The sequence below is a fragment of the Meles meles genome, chromosome 8 (genome assembly GCF_922984935.1).
Source record: "Meles meles chromosome 8, mMelMel3.1 paternal haplotype, whole genome shotgun sequence".
NCBI lineage: Eukaryota > Metazoa > Chordata > Mammalia > Carnivora > Mustelidae > Meles > Meles meles.
The window spans coordinates 52,794,513-52,813,868 of record NC_060073.1 but is presented as its reverse complement, the minus strand read 5'-3'; the positions used below and the strand labels follow the sequence as shown (position 1 = coordinate 52,813,868).

The 19,356-nt window shown below is 42.9% G+C and overlaps 1 protein-coding gene across 10 annotated transcripts in view; it reads right to left on the bottom strand.

The window, feature by feature from the left end:
• Positions 1–19,356, bottom strand: part of DENND2B (DENN domain containing 2B) — a 149,881-nt gene that overhangs the window by 36,881 nt on the left and 93,644 nt on the right. For all 10 annotated transcript variants that reach the window (XM_046015545.1, XM_046015546.1, XM_046015549.1 and 7 more), the window contains one exon: positions 15,249–15,353. In XM_046015545.1, the coding sequence (XP_045871501.1) occupies positions 15,249–15,328 (80 nt within the window). In that variant the 5' untranslated portion in view covers positions 15,329–15,353. The remainder of the gene's footprint in view (positions 1–15,248; positions 15,354–19,356) is intronic.

The following is a 19,356-nucleotide window of genomic DNA, read 5'->3' as shown; positions in this document are numbered from 1 at the left end:
TGCTTGCTCACACACAGAAAACTGGAGCTTGGGTGAGTCAGGGATTGGCCAACAATTCCCTGTTGGGTCATAGCCTCTGGCTGCCCCCGATCAACAGGAAACCTCAACATGCTTAAGTTGTTTTTAAAAGGGCAAGTCAAACAAGAGCCATCCCACGTGTACATGGGCACAGATGAGAGAAATGCAGTGCCCAGCCAAGCCAATGACCAAAGAGAGTCGGCGCAGCAAGGACGTGTGAAAAGCATAAGTCTCAGCATTCCCTGGGGCAGGCAGCAGCAGGGCAGTGCGCCAGGCTTGAGCCTTGGGAGATCCCAACCTACTCATAATCGAGGGAGCCTTAAGTCCCTCATTTATTTCACAGAACCATGGATGCCAAAGGTCATCATCGGTCCCCCCCCCTGCAAGCCAGCCGGTGTCTGGACTCCACAAAGGACTCTATGTTTCCATTATTCTCATTTGGAGGTGGGAGTAGATGCCTTTAGTAGAAAACAGCCTGAACATGTGTTTATTCATTCAACAAATACTTAGTGAGCACCTACTATGCCCCAGGCCCTGTTCTAGGTGCCGGACACAAAAATAAATGAGACAAAAATTCATGTCCTCATGAAGCTTAAACTCTAGTGGGAGAGGACAGGCATCTAATGAGACTGAGAATCTCTCAGGAAGCCTCCTGTATGTGCCTCATCTCTCCTCACTTTTTGATATATGCTCCCCTAGGGATGAATTTCCTCAATTTAAGGTAAGGTATTCACCAGGCCATGAAGCCACTGTGTTTATGGGGTGGGTGGGTAGGTGTGGACAGCATGGCTCCACATGAAAAGAAATATGGTAAGGATCTCTGGTCTGTCCAACTCCAGAGTGCTTTTAGAACATGACTCCCTAATTTCCCTTAGTAGTTCCAGCATGGAAAAACCTCCATAAGGTAAGAAATTCTCTCAAACCCTAAATACTTAGCCTGCCTTTTTTTTTTTATAAAGAGTTTTTTTTTTTTTTTTAATTTGATACAAAGAGAAAGAGAGAGCACAAGCAGGGGGAGCAGCAGAGGCAGAGGGAGAAGCAGGCTCCCCGCTGAGCAAGGAGCCCAAATGTGACTCGATCCCAGAACCCTGGGATCATGACCTGAGCCGAAGGCAGACACTTAATTGCCTGAATCACCCAGACGCACAAAAACCTAGCCTGCTTTAACTAAAGTTTAGCTTCTCTCCTCTCAGGAAGGATAAGATAGAGAAGAGACTGGCCCTTCCCTTTAAAGGTGCTGGTCTTCGTGTCACTGTTGTTTGGGGCAGAGCTACAGGGGCTCCTTGCACAGTCTCCCCACACAGGCCAGGCCCAGTGTGTTCTAGCAGCTCGGGATGGGAGAAGGGGCCTGCCCACGCTGACCTGGAGCCTAGTCATCCCCAGGTTCAGCCCAGAGAAGGCAGCACTCACTCACTCCAAGGTCCTAGGGATAAATTCGTAAACAATAGAGATAAGGCCTTGCCCTCATGAGATTCTCACTTGACAGAAGAACTCATTGCTATGTCTCCAAGTTTCTCCTTCTACCTTTTTAGGAATTTACTATAAGCAAAGCCACTCACTCTCTCTGAGCTTCCAGTTTCAACTCCTTAAAACTGTTCTGACTATATCACAGGGCTGTCATAATGGGCAAATGAGACTATGGATGTGAACTGATATCATATCCTGTAACTCACTATGACTATTAATTATCATTAGTATTAAGTCTTTCACCAGGTTATGGTAGGCCAGTTGTTCTCAATAGAGAATAAGAACATTATAAAGCCTTAGGGTTCACATTCAGAGTAGCTACTAATGAGTTATGTGACCTTGAGCAAATAACTTTATGTCTTTAAATCTTAGTATCCTGAGCTGTAAAATGGAGGTTAAAAGAACACACATCTCAGGGGGTTATTGTAAGAATCTCAGGGGGTTACTGTAAGGAATAGAGACAACACACATCAAGTTGAGCTCAGTGGCTAACACATAGTACTCAGTCTTAGCTTGATAATTACTAAACTAATAAGGGGCTCACTATTCTGAATAATCACTTGGCAAACTTTTTCAAAGAGCTTACCTTTGTCCTTGGATTCTAAACATCTGGTGTGAAAGAGGAAGAGAGTAAATTTAAACTAGCCATAAATCCTCTGTAGCTCATGCTATCAAAAGGTGGATTCTATTTTTTTGCCCCTTACAACTAGGTTGACCTTGTGATTTGCTTTGACCAACAGAATGGAGTAGAAATTTTTTTTTTGTTAACATATAATGTATTATTAGCCCCAGGGGTACAGGTCTATGAATCGCCAGGTTTACAAACTTCACAGCACTCACCACAGCACATACCCTCCCCAATGTCCATAACCCAACCACCCTCTCCCTCCCACCCTCCCGCCCGGCATCCCTCAATTTGTTTTGTGAGATTAAGAGTCTCTTATGGTTTGTCTCCCTTCCAATCCCATCTAGTTTCATTTATTCTTTTCCTACCCCCCAAACCTCCCATGTTGCTTCTCGACTTCCTCATATCAGGGAGATCATATGATAGTCGTCTTTCTCTGATTGACTTATTTCACTAAGCAGAATGGAGTAGAAATTAAACTGAGTCCCAAACTTGAGGCCTCAGGAGGCCTTGCAGAATTTGCCTTCATGTACCTGGAATGCTACCCTGAGACTATCACATTAGGAAGCCAAGCTAGTCTTTCAGAGAATGAGAGGCCATGTGGAGTGCAACCGAGGTCCTGGAAGCCAACAGCCAGCCCCAACATGAGCCTGGCACGTGAGAGAGGTCATTGTGGACTCAACCAAACTTGGCTACATGAAAGACTCCAGGGCAAACCAGAAGAGGGACTGCCCAGTAAATGCACAGAGACGTGAGAAGTAATAAACTGTTCTAATAGCAAAATGATGCAGGGAGGAAAGGTCAGCTGCGTGTATAATTGGTCTGCCCTATCCCAGTGCAGAACCACTGCCCTGAACCTTCCTTCCCCACACCTCTCTCCTCCACTTCTTCAAAGAGCAGCTTCCATAGTCTTGTTGTTTCGATCTCATTCTCTCTCCTACTAGGAGCTCTGGCCTGAGAATCTCCTCAGGGCACTTCCTGCAACTGGAGCTAGTTCTATAATCCCAATAATAGAATAAGCTTCCATCAGTTTTTGCCCCAAGTGGAAGGAGCGTTCAGGAACAACCTGTAAACCCAGAAAACAAGGAGACTTGAGGACTGGTGATGAGGATGCATGGTTCTTTGTGGCAGTGTTCCCATGGCAGATGGCATCTCCTGGGCATAGATGGGAGGGGATGCTCCCTCCCTCACAGACGCCAGTCTCCTCTAGCTATTTTCCAGTTCCTCAAACGCAGGCTGGCAGTGAACGCAAGGTAACTCTCCCCCTGTTGGACGATGGGAAACTGTAGCTACACGAATGGTGGTGCCTTGATCCAAATATATACCAGGAGCTATTTTAGGCATCAAGGATCCGCAGATATTAAATTAGATGAAGTCTCTTGATAGGTTATAGTCTGGTGGAGGGAAGCAGTGTGGCTTTATTTGTTTAGAGCAAACAGACAATAAAGAAACCAGCACTGAGAAATGGATATGGAGCCAATGAAGAAGAATAAAAAGGGCTAAAGGGAGAGAGAGAGTCACAGTGAGGGAGATCAGGGAAGGCCCCTCTGCTGGGGACAATGTGAATATAGTCTTAAGGAAGTAAACAATGAGTTTATGCAGAGGAGAAATGTAGGCAAAAGGAGCAACAGCGCAAAGGCTTGAGGCAACCACCTACCTACTGTATTCTGGGCTCAGCAAAAAGCCCAACGTGGACAGAGTGGAGTGAGGAGAGCAGAAGGCTGGAGCTTAGTCAGAGATGCACTGGAACACCCTATGGACCAATAATAACACTTGGGCTTTTACTCTGAGACAGAAAGGAAGCTCTTGAAAGGGTGTTAGCAGAAAAATGACATGCTGACTTCACATCAGAGAATGAAGTGAAGGGATGCAAGCGTTGCAGCAAGGAGATCACCTAAAGGACACTGCAATAAGCCAAGCAAGAGATTATTATGGCTTGGATTAGAATGGGAGCAGAAGAGAAGACTCTATTTTGAGAGCTATATCAAGAGGATTTGCTGATGAATTGGATAAAAGGTATGAGAGACAAAGAGAAGTCAAGGATGATGTCAAGGTTTTTGGCCTGAGCACCTGGAAGAATGGAGATAGGGTTATAAACCTCACCTAGGAATCATCAGCAGTATATAGATACTAAAACTATATGACTAAGTATGGCTAGTATCGAAAAGACAAGAAATAACAAGCATTGGCAAGCATATGGAGAAAAGGGAACCCTTGTGCACTTTTGGTGGAAATGTAAATTGGTGCAACTACTATGGGAAACAGTATGGAAGTTCCTCAAAAGATTAAAAATAGAAATACCATCTGATGTAGTAATTCTACTACCGGGTATTTACCCAATGAAAATGAAAGCAATAATACAAAAGGAAATATGCACTCCTATGTTTATTGCAGCATTATTCACAATAGCCAAACTATGGAAGCAACCTAAATGTTCAACAATAGATGAATGGCTAGCAAAGATATGATACACACACACACACACACGTATATACATACAATGAAATGTTATTCGGCCATAAAAAAGAATGAGATCTTGTCATTTGTGATGATACGGATGAACTAAAGGGCCTTATGCTAAATGAAATAAGACAGAGAAAGACAAATACCATATGATTACACTTATATGTGGAATCTAAAAACAAAAAAAAAAAAAATAAACAAACAAACAAAAAAACCCGAACAGATCCTTAAACACAGAGAACAAACTGATAGTTACCGAAAGGGAGGGAGGTGAGGGAATGGGCAAAATAGGTGAAGGGGATTAAGAGGTACAAACGTCCAGCTATAAAAAAAATAAGTCACAGAGATGAAAAGTACAGCATATGGACTATAGTCAATAATACTGTGATAACACTGTAGGGTTACTCACTGTGGTGAGCATTACATAGTGTATAGAATTGTCAAATCACTATGTTGTACACCTGAAAGTGATATAACATTGTTTGTCAACCATACTTCAATAATAAAAGACAGAAAACTATATGACTATAAGAGCTCATCTAGGGAGTCAGTAGCTACAGAAACCCAAGGCCTGAACTGGAGCACTCCAGTGTTTCAAAGTCATGTAGAGGGAGGAAGAACCAGTGAAGAAGATTGACCAAGAAGAGCACGTAATAAGGAAGGAAGAAAATAATGAAAACTGATGTACCAGAGACCTTCAAAAAACAAGGAGTGATCAAGTGAGTCAAATTTGCTAACAATCGAGTAAGAGGAAGACTGAGAAACAGCTGATCATTAGATTTAGCAATATGGAGGATGCTAAGATCTTGAGAAAAGAGATTTTGGAGAGGTAGGAAGGAAAGCCTGACTGGAAGGAATTCAAGAAATGGAATGAGAAGTGGAGACAAAGAGTGCAGGCATGTCTTTCAAAGGGTCTTCCTGAAAGCAGAAGAAGGAAATGAAGAGGTGTGTAGAAGAGAACGAATGTAGTGTAATAGAAGCATTTTGTTGGTTAGCTTGAGCTGGGAGATATGACGCAGTATGTTTGAATGATTTGAATGATGACTGGAATGATCCACTACAGAGAAAAACTGCCAATGCAGGATAAGAGAGAGCAAACTCGGAATAATATCCTTAAACAAGCAGTAAAGGGGATGGGGATACCATGCACATCTAGAAAAGTTGGCCTCAGACAGCCCAATCGCTTTTGATCTCATTCCCACCCACCTGGGCTGAATGTCTTCTCACATGGTCTCATTCCTATGCTGCTCTATGCTTCCATCATTGGCTTTTACTCCCTCATGTTTTCCAGTGCATTCCATAAAGGAGAGAAAAGGTCCAGATTTGTTCTTTGCTTCCTACTCCTTCAAGCCTCTGTACCAAGATCCTTCCCAAAACACTCTGATGTACTTAATGACTGAGTCCTATCAATTCTATAACCTTCACATCTCTCAGATAATGCCCCAGTTCCTCCTCATCTCCTCTGTTATTACTACCCTTGGTTCAGATCTGATCTTTCACCAGGACTCTTAAAACGATCTAATTTCTCTCTCTGCCTTCAATCTTAACCTAGTTCTAGTCATTCCTCTCATCTTCTGACATCTTTCTAAAATGCAAAACTCTTCATGCTTGAAACTCCCCACTATCCAAATTCACTGGCATGGATGACAAGGTCCCTCATGATCTGATTCCTATTTTCACTTTGTCATCTGCCTTTTCCTACATACAATCCCAAAACCACTCATATCAAACTTCTTGCTTTTCATGCCTCTAGGCCTTCGCGCATTGTTTGCTTTGCCTGGATGCTGGCTTGTTCATGTACATATCTCTGTGGCTCCACTCTGGAATCTCTCTTGACCCTACCCCCTTCATCTAGGTGAAGATGGCCAGGTTTTTATGCTTCCACTGCACCTGGAAAAATGTCTTTTATGGTACTTGTAACTTGTTATTGGACTACACTGTTTCCTCACCTGTATCCCTTACTAGATGATGAGTGGACCTAGTTGGAGGTGGTGATGGTGTCTTATTAATCTTGATATCCCTTACTCTTTGCATTGCGTCTAGAATTTAGTGGGACTTAATATTTATACTCAATGACTGAATGAGTAAATAAAAGATAAATAGTTAAAACCTAGGTTTCTTTATGCCTACCCAGGATATTAGTCACAGACTTCCCTGTTTCCCCCTCTTTGTCACATGTGACCTGAAGAACAACACAAAAAGTTACATAAAGCACTTAGTGCAGACCAGCACAGCTGTAAAGCTCTCTCCCATAAAGGCAAAAATCATATACCAGACCAAGAGTCTAAAGACCTGGATTTCCTCTGGTCCTGATTCCCTCACTTTCTGGATGTGCTCATGGAAAAGTCATCTAAATTCTCTGAGCCTCCAATTCTTTATCCATGTAACAGTAAAAACACTTGCTCTGAGTATCCTTACATACTAGCTGTGTGGCTAAAATGATGTACATTTAAAAAGTGCTTGAACACAATACCTCCAGGAAGGTAAAAGAAATATAAAAATAAATACAGCACAGCTAAAAGACATCTAAGACTAGGCTCTGATCATCTTTTGCTCTTTATTCTAAAACCCCAGGCCTGCCCCTGGGGAGGCAGACACTGTGAAACTGGGCACTCATGTCACTGCCTTGTCAGCAGGCAGCCAGATCTGCTGCTCAGCACAGGCGTGGATGCCGACACTAGAGCATGTGACTGGCCAAAAGCAACATTTGCAGGAGAGGGAGTAAGACAAACAGATAAAAGGAGAAAGAAAGAAGAAAGGCTGGGGAGAATGCAAAGGAAATTTAAAGGAAACAGAGGAGCATAAACACTCAGACAAATATGTAACACAACTGAATAGGAAAGAGTATGAACTGAGGGTACAGAAAGACAAATCTACAGAAAAAACATGTGCAGTATATGTATACACAGACAGAAGGTGAGAGTTAACATGAAAACTATGTGCCCTTTCCTCTGGTATTGTTTCCTAAGAACACAACCCAACCCTTTGCTTAGTGATCTGAGCCATTCTCCAGGAACACAGTGGTAAGCATTCATGCCGAGGGATGCCCCATATATAGCCAAGTGCACCTAAGAGCTCTCTGGGAGGGAAGCCTATCTTTAGTCCTTGATGACAAGAGGTTTTTGAACTCATCATGTTCTGCTGTCAGGGCTTCTTGGGTTGTTGGTATCAGGAAGAGGACCAAGTTGGGGCCAGTTGGGGAAGGTTCCTATGGGTCCAGGAAATAGCCCCGGAGGTAACAAGATCGACCGTGGATGTCATGAAGCAAGCCTTGATCTGAAGATTAAGGTTATATGGAGCCCAGCTTCCAGTATGCTTAGTCTCTACTAAACAGGTGTCTAGCCTGCTCCCCAGTGAAACAGTCTGGGAGTTGGCCATTCACCAATCCAGGGCTGTTCAATGAAGGTGGGCCCTTGTTGACTCAGTGGACATTAGCATCCTCCCACCACACAGTGACTACCTCAACTCTGGAGATGATGTTCTCACTGTATTCCCTCAAGGCCGTACTCTGAGGCATCTGAGGAGGAGAAAGGAGAGGAAGACTGCATGAGTCCCATTAGCAAGCCCTGAAGCTTGCCCCCCAGGCCAAAGCAGGGGCTCAGCTCAATAACTCCCACTGACATCCCACTCTGGGATGGTCCAGATAAGAAGCCAAAGGACAGGATGACACAAGTTGGCCTTCCTGTTCCCAAAGCAACCTCATCTCAAAAGACTGGAAGCCCTCAAAAGGGTCCAGAATGCCTCATCCTCCAAGTGGGACTACATATGGGCCACCATCTACAGAGACTCTTGAGGTCAACCATACCTTGTCAGAGTAAGTAGAATGGTAGGTAGGGTCAGAGCAGAAACTAAGTCACCTTTTCACTTCCAAAAGTACACCTAAGAATCTACCAAAGCCCTATAGGTCTACCTTCCAGCTGATTTCTAGGGAAGCACAAAGAGGATCAGGAACCCCAAATCCTCCGAAGCCCTCCCTGAGGCAGGTAAAAAATGATGCCTTACAGGAACATCCCCAAAACCCTAGTCTAGTAAAAACGAGACTGCTCTACGAAGCAGAACCAGGTATTGTGCAAAGCCAACAGGAAGAGAAATGTAGCTCCAAGAAACACCCTAAAGATACTTACAATGGTTTTAAAACATGATCCCTTAATTCTTTGACATGTCTCCTATAAAAACCACCCCTTCCCTCGAATCTGGGTTCTACAACTGTTTGACCAATAGAATACAACTGAAATGAATCGGCGCCAATTTTCAGGCCCAACCTTCAAGAAACCAGCAGCTTCTACTTCCTATCTCCCATGCTGTGAGGAGGCCCAGGCCACGTAGAGAAGGTTCATATAGGTGTTCTAATAGACCCCGCTGAGGTTCCAGAAATAGCCAACATCAACCCCCAGACATGAGGCAAGACACCTCTGGGTGACACCTGCCCCTAGTCAATGAATCACCCCACACCTTGAAGTCCTTCCAGCCAAGGTGCCAGACATCATGGAGCAGGGACCAGCCATCCCTGCAGTGTTCTCTGAATTCCTAAGCCACAGAGTCTGCGAGCATAATAAAATAGTTGTTTTACACCATAAATTCTGGGGTAGTTATGTCGCAGTCAATACGTGGAACAGATTTTGGTACCTAGAAATTTAGTGCTGTTGAAACAAAATCCTAAATCACTGACTTGGGGACTGAGTGACAGGCTATCCAGAGGGGTTAAGGGAAAGTAAGGAAAATGTTAGTAGAAGCTAGAGGGAAGGGGACCCTCGTAAAAAGGTTGAAAACTTTGGTAATTCTGTCCCCAACAGCAATACGGAAAATGGAAAATCTACCTAATTCGATGATCCAGCTTGAAGTATCTTGGAGCAGAGCGCTGTGGGTGCCATCCGATGTCTAGCTGCCTACAGTACAAGACGGAAGAGAGGAGCCAGAAAAGGGACTGTTTCGTTTTCAAGCAACACGGAAAGGAAACAGAAACGAGAAAGGGCTTTCTGGGTTAGAAAATAACACTTGTTTCTGTCTCTCTAGACAGGAAAGAATTCTCAAATTAAGAAATGGCTTCCAGATTGTACTGGGAGTTTTACTATGTGTGTGCATGTGCATGCGGGTGTGTGAACTCATCAGACTGCACTTTAAAGGGTTCAGTTTACTGTAGTTTAATTATCCCTCAATAAACGTCTTTGAAAAAGAGCTAGAGTAGGACTAGACCCTTGTCTAATCTTAAAAAACCCTCTGTTAAGACCTAAAAAAATGGTTTCAAGCATTGCCTCAGAGAATCTCAGGGACAGACAGACAAAAGGCCTTCTAATGATTTGAAGAGTGGGCCTTGCAGATCCTCTGTAAATGGTAAGCCTTCAGAGACTCTTGAGAACCCCTGTCCCAGAGCACTTTCCCAGGGAACCCAACGTGGGAAGGGACTCACGGTAAAGGGATCTGTACATGGCCTCCTGTCGACTTCAGTGCGTTATAAAGGGATTCAAAAGAAACCCACAAAGTTTTTAAATGAAGTATATTGGCTGGTACTGGAAAGTACAGAGACAGTATAAAATGAAGGGAAGACTCCGGACACTTGAAATATTATGGGCATGAAGCAGATGGAGAAAACTACTTACCTACACAAAAGAGCTACTTTTGATAGAAAAGGAAGAGTCAGAGTCAGGGCAGAACTCAAAGCCCTGAGGGGGTAGCCAGAGACAAGGTAAATGCCTCCCAGGCAGTAAAACCAGAACCTAAAGAAGGCTTCTGTCACTCGTGCCTCACTCTGTATGAGAATTACAATGGGCCAGTAACTGCTGCGCAGTCTCTGGTTTCCCTCTCTGTGAAGAGGGCAATCTATAGCAGTTATTCTGGGCCTGTCCCACCAGGGTATCTTGGGTGGCAGATACATATTCTCTTCAGTTTACAGGTCTATACACCAAGAGAAACAGTACTCAAGGAACTGCACACAATGAGAGAAAGGGACTGCACCCAAAGCGTTTCATCTATACCTGAACTTGACTCACATGATGAAATCTTAGACTTCAAGCTGATGCCATGAACAAGATAAGACTTGGGAGGTTAGGGGAGAGACTGAGCGTATTTCACATTGGGGAAGGACGTGAAGTTTGTGATCAGAGGGCAGACTATGGCCAGTTGCATTTTCCAAAGACAGTGACCACGACCTACCCATCTCACATGCCCTTCTAACAATGTGAAGTGGATAGTCCTCTCATCAGGTGGGAATTATTTTCCCTCCACTTGTGTGATGTTGTGATTTATAATAAGAAATATAGAATTGATCTTAGTCCCATTCTGGCACAAAGCTCCTAAAACCGTTGGAATTGCCTAAGTGATGACAGCGATCAAGGTGTCCTTCATGCTAATGAAGTGACTTTTGGACTACACCTAAGCATGGGGGCTGTTTGCCAGGAAAACCAACCTTGTGATTAGAGGATTGGAACTTTCAGTTGTTCTCCTCCCCAGAACTCCAGGAAGGGGAGACCAGCTGGAGGTTGAGGCAGACACCAGTGGCCAGTGATCTCATCAATCATGCCTATGCAACAGAAAACTCCATAAAAAACCAAAAGGGCAGGGTTCAGAGAAGTTCCAGGTTGGTGAATCAAAATGCTGCCACATGCCACTGTGCAAGGCCCAAGCTCCCCAGGACAAAAAATCCTTTCTTTGAGACCTCGCCCTATATATCTCTTCATCTGGCTGTTGATTTGTACCCATTAATATCCTTTGTAATAAACTGGTAATCTAGTGAGTAAACTGGTTTTCTGAGTTCTATGAACCCCTCTAGGAAATTCATGAACCCAAGGAGGGGGTCATGGGAACCTCTGATGTTTAGCCAGTCTGTCAAAAGCACAGGAAACAACCTGGGCTTGGGACTGGCATCTGAGCCAAAGGGCAGTCTGTGGGACTGAGACAGTCGCAGAATGGAGTTGAATTGTAGGGCACCCAGCTGGTGTCAGAGAATTGCCTAGTGGTTCGGGGAGCACTCTCACACACCCCACCACACTGGAATTGGGGGTGCAGAGCTCTTTACATTGAACTTGAGCAGACCTTCGTTATCACCTTAAACAACAGGGTAAAACAGAAAAGATACCACACAACTTCTGTGGCTAGGTCATTAAAATGTCATGCATTTTTGCCCACTTCTCCTGAGATGCTCACTCTTGGAACCTGGACATCATGCTACAAAAGTATGTAACCAAACACAGAGGCCACACGTAGGTGTTTCCCAGCTGATGTCAGAGCTGACAGCCAGCATCAACAGACATGTAACAAGTCTTCAGATGATTCTAGCCCCTAGCCACTGAGTCACCAGTGTTGCAAGGAATAGAGACAAGCTTTCCCTAATGAGCCCTACCCAAACTGCAATTCATGAGCAGTTTTTAAGGTTTTAAGCCACTAAGTTTAGGGCTGTTTGTTACGCAGCAATAAATAACCAGGCAAATTTTACTGATGTCATGGTTGGATTCTAGGAAGCATCTCAGGTAACAGGGGGCTAAGGCCACAGGTCCTCCAGAGAGGTGGCCTGCCACATCAGGACAGGCTCTGCAGCACCACCTTTTACCCGCAGCCACCACTCTCAGGAGAGTTTCCCTATCTGCTAGCTCTTACCCTCTTCCCGAATGCTAAGACAGTGAGCCCAAATCAGTGCCCACTTTAGCAGTGGGACCCCAAAAACCTGCATATATGAGTTGAAATTATGGTTCCACAGTCTATTAGCTATGTAGGTTTTAGCTTCCTCGTATGTAACATCAAGTAACTGGTGAATTCCAAGACCCCTGCAACTCTAACATTCCAAAAGAGTATGTGCTGGGCCCTCCAAAGAGTTCCAACAGAGTAGGGGAAATAAGACCCCCATGAAATGCACCCTAGGAGGTACTGTATAAGAAGTGCCATCTGGACGCTCCAAACCAAGGGTTCTAAGAGTGAATACAGAGGGGAGGGAAATCCTTCTTTGCTGGGTAGTTAAGAAAAGCACTTTGAACGAAGTAACTCCTGCAGCTAAACTGGCAGAAAGGTAAGGTTTGCAATAGACAACAGTGAAGGATAAGAGTAGAAAGAAAGACCTGGGCTTTTTATGAAAGCCAGGCCAACTTTGACCATATCATACTTGACAGCAATTTTTGAGCGGGAAGATCCCAGGAATGTTTTAGAGGGAGGTGAACGGAGTGGTGTAGTAAAACAACAGAAGGACCAAGACAGCTACCCTTAAGTTCTTTCTCCCTTAAGCTTTGTATTTGGAGGGAGTGCCTCTCCTTGTCTAGGTCTCAGCTTCCCAATCTGTAAAACAAGTGGGTTCAACTGAATGAGCTCTAAGGTTCCTTTCAGTTCTGCCTTTCTAAGAGCCTCAAGACTGAATGGAAGGGGAGCCCGAAGTTGGTAAGACCTATGAAAGAGGTACTATGAGGACTCAAATAGCACAGCAGGCTATGCTACAACAGGCTCTTCTCCCAGACATCTAATCAACCGGCCAATAAATAGTTATCATCTTCCACATACCAGGCATTGTTCCAGGCTCAAGGGAGAAGAAAAGAAGTCAACCAAAGTCCATGACCCCAAGAAGTCTACACTTTCACAGGCACCCAGGTTTCTCACACCCACATCCAGAGGCAATATTCCCAAACACAATACTGATAGCCTGTACCTCCATGGGGCAGTGACCCGGATGCTGGAGGTTCACAGCGAAGACGCTGTCAAGGAAATCAGCAGGCATGATGAGCCTTCTGAGAAATGCCCCTACTGCCTGCCAGGCCTTATAGCACAAGTGAAATCTCCCAAGAGCAACACGTAGCAAAGTTCACCCCATTTAGGTGGCTGAATTAGCTTTAAACATAACAATTCTTTATTTGCAAGTCACCACACTGCTTCTATTCTCACTCTAGGTCACCCATACCAAAATCATAACACCTGGCCTCTGAAATCCAGGGGAGCTTGGAGAATCCCACCTCCCACTCCCAAGACTGGATGCAACCAAATCTTTTGAGCTGGGGTGCGAACCCTATGTAGGGAGGGTATATCTGGCAGCTGAGGGTGAAGAAACATGCCCATGCTGCCTCATTAACAAAGAGAAAGGGAAACTAGCTCCAAGAGACCAAAACCTAGCAAAGAACAGAACTTTGGTGGTCAAATGAAAAGGCTTAGATTTCCTCCTCCTACCTACCCTGACAATCAAAACTGGGCTATTAAACTATGGAAAGAACCTAGATGTCCATCAACAGATGAATGGATAAAAGAAGATAGGGTATATATATACAATGGAATGCTATGCAACCATCAAAAGAAATGAAATCTTGCCATTTGCGAAGATGTGGATGCAACTAGAGGGTATTATGCTTAGTGAAATAAGTCAATTGGAGAAAGATAACTATCATACGATCTCCGTGACATGAGGAAGTGGAGATGCAATGTGGGGAGGTTTGGGGGTAGGGAAAGAATAAATGAAACAAGATGGGATCGGGAGGGAGACAAACCATAAGAGACTCTTAATCTCACAAAACAAACTGAGGGTTGCCGGAGGTAGGAGGGTAGGGAGAGGGTGGTTGGGTTATGGACGTTGGGGAGGGTATTGCTATGGTGAGTGCTGTGAAGTGTCTAAACCTGGCGATTCACAGCCTGGACACCCAGAAAGGAACTAGCCCTACCCCAACCTAAGCGGAGCATCCTCCTCACAGCTACCCATTCTAGAGGCTGAGGTCCCCAAAGCCAAATTTAACCCCCTTAGCTTCAGCAGAGGGGGGTTAGGAAAGGTACATGGCTTTAATAAAAGAGCCCAGAGGTTATTCTAGGACATTAGCATCCAGCCTTGAACCAAACTTGAGAAGCCCCGGTGAGAGCTGTATGTCAATATACCAGCCCTGGAAGCTTTTATCCCATCATAGGAACGGAGCTAACATTTATTGAGAAGCTTTATGCCAGAAACTATGCTAGGCACTGACATATATTATCTCATTTAATCTTCACAGCAACTCTGTGAGGTACATACTAGTATTATTATTTCATAGATGAGTATCCAAGATTTTGGAGGGCATAAGAAAATATCCTGAGATCTCACTATCTGGGGAGTAGTTAGAGCTTGGACTTGAAGCCAACTGTATATGATTTCAAAATCTGTGGTTTTTCTATCTAGAATTCTACATTCCACTTTATAAAGAAGAAGACCAAACCAAGAAAGTGAATTATAGCTTACACTGACTAAAATTCCCCAAGCTTCTTTGTTTACAGTCCAGCCTAAATTCCTGTAGAACCTAGACTTCTGCTTGCAACTTGTGCTAACATGCATAACTGTTTCCCCACCCCGATCCCCAGTGTGGTCAACATCCCTCACTACAGTGTAGCCTAGCTCAGGCACAGGACCCAAGTTGTCCTCATCTTAAGGAAAAGGATATAGCTGGGAGAATGTCAGCTGCTTCTTTCTGGCTCCATTCCTGGAGCTCTAGGCTCCTCCAACAGTACAAATCAAAGTCTGTAAGGGGTCCCTTTGCTCTCTCCTATGGACACTTATACAACTGGAAAATGGCATAGATATTAGAGATGGCTTTTGCTTCACAGTCAGCACGACTTGGGCCCAGGTCATTCACCTGGACAAGTGTCAGAGTCATGACGATAAGCATTTATATTTTGGACCCAAGACATTTGGCTGCCCCTTGATGCCACCCTCCAGTGAACCCCATTCTCCCAAGAGTGCTCCCCTACTCACCTGCTCAGAGTCCCCCGAGGGGCCTTAGTGCCTCCAGCTCCGTGGGTGATGCTGGAATTCTTGTTGGCAGTCATGGTCATTTCTGCTCTCTGCAAACCCAGAGCCCTGCAAAGAAGACAAGGCCTATTAGCCGAGTTTCCACAGGCAGCCAAAAGTACCTCAAACATTTCCAGATGACCTCCAAAACTGCTAAGAGTGTTTCTGTGGCGGGTGGCAGGAACCACTTTCCCACATAGATTTAATTCCATGTGTTATAGCTTAAGAGCCTCAAGGGATCCCTCATCTGGTCTAGGCAATGAGTCTGCGAGCTAACACATAACTTATCACTTCACAGAAAATGACAAAACTCCATTTCCATCCTACCTCTTCTCATTTCTTAAAGATTCCCAAACTTCTAGCATGCCATAGAGCTTTGGCAAATTCATCCTATTTGCATATCTCCTGAATAACTATTTATTCAGTATTTTTCTTGAACCAACTTGAAACTAACTTGCTTGTCTTAAAGATTTAACCTTGTTCAATATAATTAATCATTTAGTCATTCAACAAATATTTACTGAGCACCTATGTCCTAGGCACCACCATCCAACAAAGAATGAAACAAAGTCTCTACGCCCAGGGAGATCACATCACAGGATAAGCAAACAATAAGCCTGCGCATGTCACATGTGTGTGATACATCACTGTACATTTATGTATAATATGTATGTTGATGATAAGTAGTATGAAGAAGAAAATGAAACAAGGTAGAGGGACAGTGAAGATGTTATTTGAAATAGAAATAAAAGAATTTGAAATAGAAGGTTCAGGGAGGAATATTCTAACAGAGTAACACCATAAAATTATGAGCTGTATTTTTTCTAATATTCATTAAAATTAAACTAACATACATTATGGCATTTAAGTACTTACAAAGTGAAAAAGGTCCATTCATGTACCATACAGAGTTAGCAAATAATATCATTATTCTTTGGGGAACAATATTTTATGTTAAAATAATAAAAGAAGGAAAAAGGTTAAAACTTAAGAATACATCCAGATTGGAAATGAAGAAGTAGAATTATCTCTTATTTGCAGATGATATAATCGTGTACAGAGAAAATCCAAAGGAGTTCATTAAAAACTCTTAAACTAATATATAAAGTCAGGCAAGTATGCAGGATACAGAGTAATATTTTAAAAATCAATTTTCCTTCCAACCACTGGCAATGAAAAATCTGAAAATGAAATCAAGAAAAACAATTCCATTAATAAGAGCAGAAAAGAACCTTAATATTTCTAAGAATACTTACAAAAATACTTGGGAATAAATTTAGCAAAAGAAATGTAAGCCTTGTATAGTGCAAACTATAAAACATCATTGAAAGAAATTAAAGAAGACATAAATAAATAGACATCCCATGTTCACGGATCAGAAAATTCAAAATCGTTAAGATGGCAATATTCCCCAAATTGATTTATAAATTGAACAGAATATCCATCAACTGCAGAAACTGACAAACTGGTCCTAAAATTTTATGGCAATCCAAGGGATCCAGAACAGTCAAAACAATCTTGAATAAGAAGAATAAAGTTAGTGAACTCAGACTAATCCCAAAACATACTACAAAGCCACAGTAATCAAGACAGTGTATACAGACATAAGAATAGAAACAGAGATCAAGGGAATAAAACTGAGAGTCCAGAAATAAACCGAAACGTTCATGGTCAATTGGTTTTCAACAAGGATGCCAAGACTATTCAATAAGGAAAGAAGTCTTTTCAACCAATGATGCTAGGACAACTGGATATTCATATGCAAAAAATAAAGTAGGACCCTTAACTTATACCATACAAAAAATAAGTAAATAAATAAATAAGTAAAAATGGATCTCCGACCTAAATGTCAGAGTAAAAAATTACAAAACCAAAGCCTAGAAGAAAACAGGGATACATCTTTGTAACATCAGATTAGGCAATGGTTTCTTAGATCTGATAACAAAAGGACCAGCAACAAAAAAGACATAAACTGCATTATATCAAAGTTTAAAATGTTTGTGCTATAAAAATGCCACCAAGAAATTGAAAAGACACCCATAAATGGGGGGAAATTATTTGCAAATCATGTATCTGCTAAGGAGCTTGTATCCAGAATGTATAAAGAATTCTTTCAATTCAATAACAAAGACAAATAACCCAATTAAAAACTGGACAAAGGATTTAATTGGTATTTCTCCAAAGATATCAAATCGGCCAGTCAGCTGACGAAATAATCACCAGTCATCAGGGAAACAGAAATCCAAACTACAATGAAGTAATATAACCTCACACCCACCAGGATGGCTATAATGAAACAGACAGATAAAAACAAATGCTAGTAAGGCTGTGCAGATACTGGAACCTTCACTTATTGCTGGTTGAGAATGTACAATGGTGCAGCCATTTTGGAAAACAGTTCGGCGTTCAGAAAAGTTGTACAGAGTAACCATATGACCTCACATGATCCACTCCTATGTTTATATCCAAGAGAAATAAAAACACTGTGCCCACAAAATGCCTATACACAAATGTTCATAACAGCATTATTCATAATAGCCAAAGAGTAGAAACAATCTAAATGTCCATCAATGGATGAAAGCATAAACCAAATGAGGTATATCCATACAATGGAACATTATTCGGACATAAAAAGGAATGAGAAGTAGTGATACACTCTATAATATGCAAGAACCCTGGTGCCATTTTTACAAAGGTCCAGAACAGACAAATCTATAGAGACAAAAAGTAAATTAGTGGTGGCCTAGGTTGGGTTGAAAGTGGCAGAATAGGGAATGGCTGCAATGAGTATGGGTTTCTTTTTGAGGTGAAAAAAAAAAGTACTAGAATTAGATCATGGTGATGGTTGCACAGCTCTGTGAATAAACTAAAAATAACTGAAATGTGCGAATTTTGTAATATGTGAATTACATCTCAATATAGCTGTTAAAATAAAACCTAAGGGCAAAAAAAATTTTTTTAAGTGCGTTGGAGAGTGGATGTGAGAAAGAACACAATTGATATACCAAGCATATTTCCAGTGTGAGTGTACACTCTGGCCTAGACTAACATCCCTTCACGGATGCTGAACAGCAGTCCTCACTCTGACTGGCATTCCCAAAATGAAGTGCACTGGGATGGGAAAGTTAAACAGATTTATTTACAGCCACTAAAAGACCTTATTTCTAGAGGCCATCTTACTTATTATCTTGGTGCAAATAAGTGATTGGTCTCGGTGACAAGAAAACCAAACCTAAGCCTCACTTTTATCCTTCACAAAGTAGAGAAAAGCTTTCTCTAGTTGTTGGGGGCGGGGGGGGATCTTTATAAACCTAAGTATACAGCATGTTAGTGACGATGATGATGATGATAATGATGATGATGATAATGAGGATAAGCAGAAGTGAAGCCTGCCACCAGAGCCTCTGTGCACACCGGCTCTCATGAGATCTTTATCTGCCCCAACCCGTGCCAAGTGAAGTGCTTGGCATATGGCTGTGTGTGCAACAGAAGAAGGAGAAGAGAGGCAGCCTCTGGAAGCTTTCCCAGGCCGGCTCTCAGGGTCCTCAGGGAGCACAGTGCCCATGGTAACAATGGTCACAATAACCATCATAACCCATCAAAACAACACTAGACATGCTCTAGCAGCTCCAGGGCAAGTCCTCAGGGAAAGGGCAGAAGATCTGTGGAAAGACCAGAAACTGAAAGATATTAAAATAACAGGATAAAAAATATATTCTTTCTTTCCCCGAATTTCCGATCTAAGGAGGGTGGGCCCACTGTTCAGAAATGCTTTCATGTAGTTGAATATGAGAACACAGAGCCAACTTAGTAAGAAGGAAAAATACAGATGACTCTGACATTTGCTTGGGCCAAGAAGAAAAAGCCTGGGAAGAGGTAACCAAGAGAGGAGTGGATCAAAATTTCTACGAGGCCCATGGCAAGGATTCTTGATCACACTTCTTAAGAGCACAGCTGCTATTCTCAAAAAAGTAGCCTTGGAGTTCAGGCATGTTGGGCAGGCACCGCCAAAAACCCCAGACAGGCCCATTCTGTCAGAAGAACAGAGATGCCAACTTGTCATCCTTCCTCC